The following is a 5,024-nucleotide window of genomic DNA, read 5'->3' as shown; positions in this document are numbered from 1 at the left end:
ACTCCTCTCGCACTCACGCACGCTCCCCATTCCCCCTCACAAACCCTAGCGCCGGAGAGCAGCAGCACCCGGCGCCGCCAGCCGGAGAGGAGCCGATGCCGCCAGGAGGAGGAGGAGGAGGAGGCGAGCATGGCTCTACCGTCCGCCGCGGCGACGACGACGCTCCGTCTGATTCTACGCCGCCGCTCCCCGCCATTGCCCCGGTGGCTTCCGAGGTTTGCTCCAAGCTTCTTTCTTTTCTTTTAGACCAAGATCTTCGATTGGCCCCGTCGTCGATCCAAGAAAGAAAGGGGATCGGGAACGACCTGAACCAGCCGTCGTTTCTGTCATTCACACTTTCACAGGATGCGAAGAAGAAGCAGCGGGTGGAGGAGCAGCAGGCCGCGCCGAGCCTCCCCGAGGGCGCCATCGTCGAGATCCTTTCCCGGCTGCCCTACAGGTCCCTCTGCCGCTTCAAGTGCGTGTCCAAGCCCTGGCTCGCCCTCTGCTCCGCGCCAGACATCCGCAAGAGGTCGCCACAGACCCTCTCCGGCTTCTTCTACCATGATGAAGGCGATGCTCTCAGTTTCTGCAACTTGAATGGGAGAGGTCCGCCTCTGGTCGACCCATCTCTCCCTTTCTTGCGCAGAACGTACCGCCAAATTTCTGTCCGGCAGGTCTGCGCCGGCCTTCTCCTCTGCAGCTGCTCCAATTCTTCGCGAGACCAAAGCTACTGGAACTGGGATTCTTCGCGAGACGAAAGCTGTTATGTTGTCTGCAATCCTGCCACAGAGGAGTGGACTGTGCTGCCTCCTGTCGGATATCCAGACGGTGATCCAATCCCTTTCCTAGGCTTCGACGCTGCTGTTCCGTCCCGCTTTGTGGTGTTTGCGCCCCGGCCCAATACGTTTAGTGTCGGTTCTGCGCAAGTGGCAATCTACTCGTCGGAAACTGGACGGTGGACTCATCTGCAGAGTGGGTGGTCACCGGATCCTACCATTATTCATAGCAGGTACACCCAAGCCTTCCTGAATGGCACTATCCATTTGCGTAGCATTGGTCATAAAATAGCCACAGTCGACGCTGAGGGGAAAGTTTGGAGGGTCATTACAATGCCAGGCGACTCGTCAAAAATCTGTGATGTTGGGCAGTCTCAAGGACGCTTGTATGCATGGAAGATAGATAATTCTCATGACTGCCAACTCTATATTTGGGTCCTTGAGGATTATGGTACTGGAAAGTGGACCCTACAACACACTATTAATGTTTTGGAGCTGTTCGGAAGGAATCAGCGCGAAGATGGAGATTCTTATGCGATGTTTGCAGTTCATCCGGATTGCAACATGATCTTTCTTACTGACGACAAGAACATGACATTGTCGTATGACATAGATAATCGGAAAGTGACTGTTATCTGCACTGAAGGAATGAAGGGTCTGCCTTATACTCCCTGTTTTGCGGAATTGCCCTCAGCTGGTCATTGAGATTCACTGCAGCATCATGTGTTCAGCATATGAGACAGCACCTTTTGCGAAAATTAGTGGTTGACATTTACCTACTCTCCTAATTTCCCTGGCATTGTGTGGAGAAGTCCCAACTCCTATATCTACAGTGTGGTGTTCCTATCTGTTGGTGTTCAGGTTCATGCCTTTGTTGCTTCGAACAATCTTTGTTAGCCAAGATTTTGTAAGAGTAATAAGTAGTTGTATGAATGAACCTAGTCCTTTAATCTATTTGCTGTCATGTAGTACTAAATTATTGTGGCCACTCGTTAACTGTTGATGTGGGATGATAATATAAGACATTCAGTGAGAGTACATTATCTATGTTTGACATTGTTTGCATTTTCACCTCCTTATTTTCACTTGTTTATGCAAGTGAATATCTGCAATCTATAGCTTGTTATCCATCGGTGCTGGTTCTGTTTCTATGCATTTTGTAAGATTTGAGAAGATTATCTGTGGATTGTTTCTTCTATATTGCACCATATACTTTTCTGGTAAAGAAATATTAGTTTCTTTTATGTAACCCACATGGACTTCCATGTTCCATTAGTGGTGTCCAGAAATTTGTGCAGCTAAACTGGCCTGGAAGACAGTTCTTTCATATTCTTTTGATCAGGGGAATATGACCTTTTGTGGGGAAGCACTCACTCATAGTCTGAGACTACCATCTTTGTTGCAAGACTGGGGTAACATTAGTACAAGTTCACCATCCATTGTTTTTTTTACTTATGCTTCCCAGTGTGCTTTGAATTCTTGCTTTCTAATATAGTTCATCATTCTAATCCTGAAACCTGACTAGAGTGTTGAAGTTTTTGGTTGCTTAACATTGGTTTTGAGGCCTGCTCTTTATGGGAAGCTGAGCAAGACAATGTTTTTTATAATAATCACCAGAATGGATATGTTACATATAGCAGATATTTATTTCTCCTTTCAAGTGTTGTACACTAAACATGGTGCACTGACTGTTCGAAATGAGGACCACGGACCATGTTCTGCAGAGTCTTTGTAAGTAGAAATATTTGTCAGGCCTCTGCCCTAAATTTTGTGTAGCTGCTATAGGATGGCATTACAGCATTCCAGGCACCTGTTCTGCATGCTATTTCACATGCCAAGTGCTGCAAGTGTACACCGGAACATCGTACATTGACTGTTGGAACTTGGAAACGAGGACCGCGCAAAATCGGATCCTGTAAACTCTTTAGTAATGAGAAATATTTGTTGCGTGAATCTGAAGATAAGGTTGGTTTTGCTATCATGGCTTTGTTGGTTGAAGGTTTAGTTCTCACTGAATCTGTGAAATTACAGCATGACAGGCGCCTGTTCTGGCATTAGGATGGGATTCAGTTACTACCTTTAGCTTACTAGCTTTCCACAAGCAATCTTCACTTGGTGTGGCCTTGAAATTTTAGTCCAGTGTGCAGTGCGTGAAACATCCAGCAGTTGTTGGATAGCGCTTCTTGTTTACACATCACTTCACTTCTATGCTCGTCTCATGGACGATTTGGAACGAGCGTGTAACGCAAGAGTGTTTAAGCATAAGACTGCTCCACCGCCAATCTTGCTCTCCTCCATCTTTACAGAGGCCAACCTTTGGGTCATCGCCGGCGCAAAGAAGGTAGGGTTCTTTATTTCACGCGAGTAATCCGCATGCCGTGTTTGTTGGGTGTCTTGTAACAAACTCTTTTCTATCTTAATTAATGGATGAGGCAATGCTTTTGCCTCCGTTTCAAAAAAAAAAAAAACTTCAGGTTGATCTCACACATCACTTCAAATCATGATTTTCATTGGAATTGGCTTATGTACAATAAGTTAGTTGCATATTCAAAATTTCATTTGAAAATTTGAGCCAGTATGTACCAGTATGTCAAGCTGGCCGAACCTGTCCTTGATGAAAGCAGCCAGAGAAAAATGTAACGATCAGAGCGTAACTAATTACTAACAAACATGTGGTTGTCTTTAAATGAGGCATCACTCTGCTATTACTCGGAGAGAAAACTGGTTACCTTTTGTCTGATGAGCCGCGGATGCTTCTTCCTTCCATTGTGCCTTCTAGTCGGGGAACCATTAGGGATCAGACTACCGATCCGATGGACGAGACTTGCCTGCTCCCCCGGCGTGTGCACATCCGTGTTCCCGCGTACGTGGCTTATTTTGATTGGAGCAAAATAAGGTCTGGCCCCACCCACTTAAAATCAGGGGGGGGGGAGGGGGGGAGATGATTAGATTAGAAAAAAAAAAGGAAAAAAGACAGCCGTAGGATGAAGTGGGAGCCTAAATGGGAGCATGGAAAGAGAGCAGGCAAGCCGGATCCCTGATCCTTAGCTTTCCATCAGACCACTGGATGGCCGTTGGATGAAAGTTTGCAGATCGCTGGATGCATCCCTCTAACACCGCCCGCTTTCCTCAATTTCTAAAAGAAACATTCTGTATGCATGTAGCTTCCCTATTTGAGATCCCTATAATCACGCATAATAACCACCTTGCAGTTTCCATAACAAAATTTTCCTTCTTCACGTTGCTTCCATATGTGGTGCTCGTTTAATTAGGTGTGCTTCTGTTGGTTGAAGGTTCAGATTTATCTGAATCTAGGAAATACTAAAAGTACAACTTGCTAGGCGTAACTATTCTGGCATTAGACATGGGATTCCTTCACTATAAATCTTAGAGCAGCTCCAGCCGTTTGGCTCTCCAGAGGCTAGAAAAATCACCGCATGGGGTGCGCCGGCGATACTATGGGCGTGGGGGCTGTCGGTTCCCCAACCGACGACCCAAGCCGAACCCCAGACATTTGAAATAAAAAATCGACCAAACAGGACATAGATCGGGCAACAAAGGCGATTTTTCATTAATATTTGTACATTAAAATCTTAAAAACATAAATAAAAAAACTAAACATGCGCCGCCGCCCCCGCCCGCCCTACATGCCGAAGAACGCGCCGAAGGCGGTTCGGCGGTGTAGTCGGCCTCGTCCTTCTTCACGCCGCCGTCTTTGTTGCTCCTCTACCCTGCGTCGCCTTGGCGGACGGGCTTCGGTGGCGCGTCCTCGTCGTCACTGTCCTCGAGGACGATAACGCCGCCCTCGTCGCGGCCGAGGCGCCGGGCGGCGATCTCCTCGAGGGCGCGGCGCTGGCATGCAGCGTGCGCCCGGGGACACCCCACCATAGGCGACGGCCGTCGGCGTTGTGGCGCCCCTCGCCGACGCGTTGTTTGTGGAGGCGAGCTGCTCCTCGTGGCGGCGTTGTGGCGCCCCTCACCGACGCGTTGTTTGTGGAGGCGAGCTGCTCCTCGTGGCGGCGTTGGAAATACGACGCCCAACTCTTGTGGTTGTCGGCGGCGTACTCCGGGCGGTCGCGCACCTCTCCGGCATGGACGCCCGGACGCGGTCGATCTCGTGGTGGAAGCGGCCGGGGTGCTCGGGGTCGGGGCACGGGGGGACTGGGATGCCTCCGGCGCTGAGCCTCCACCTCCTCGGCGCGCGCATGTCCGGCAGCACCGGGTAGTTGGCCTCGAGGAGGAGGTCCGTCTCCCACTCGTGCAGCG

The 5,024-nt window shown here is 49.3% G+C and overlaps 1 protein-coding gene across 1 annotated transcript; it reads left to right on the top strand.

Moving 5' to 3' along the window:
* LOC119349622 (F-box protein At5g07610-like) lies at positions 1 to 1,812 on the top strand. The gene is made up of 2 exons (XM_037617681.1): positions 1 to 215; positions 345 to 1,812. The coding sequence occupies exons 1-2, from the start codon at positions 96 to 98 to the stop codon at positions 1,461 to 1,463; spliced, it is 1,239 nt and encodes a 412-aa protein (XP_037473578.1). The 5' UTR covers positions 1 to 95; the 3' UTR covers positions 1,464 to 1,812.
* The last annotated feature ends 3,212 nt before the right edge of the window (positions 1,813 to 5,024 follow it).

The sequence above is a fragment of the Triticum dicoccoides genome, chromosome 1B, assembly GCF_002162155.2.
Source record: "Triticum dicoccoides isolate Atlit2015 ecotype Zavitan chromosome 1B, WEW_v2.0, whole genome shotgun sequence".
Lineage (NCBI taxonomy): Eukaryota > Viridiplantae > Streptophyta > Magnoliopsida > Poales > Poaceae > Triticum > Triticum dicoccoides.
This window is presented reverse-complemented; position numbering and strand designations above follow the sequence as displayed.

Coding starts and splice junctions, on each gene's coding strand:
- LOC119349622 (XM_037617681.1), top strand. CDS start 96: ATGCCGCCAGGAGGAGGAGGAGGAGGAGGCGAGCATGGCTCTACCGTC. Junction 216..344: donor TTGCCCCGGTGGCTTCCGAG/GTTTGCTCCAAG, acceptor ACACTTTCACAG/GATGCGAAGAAGAAGCAGCG.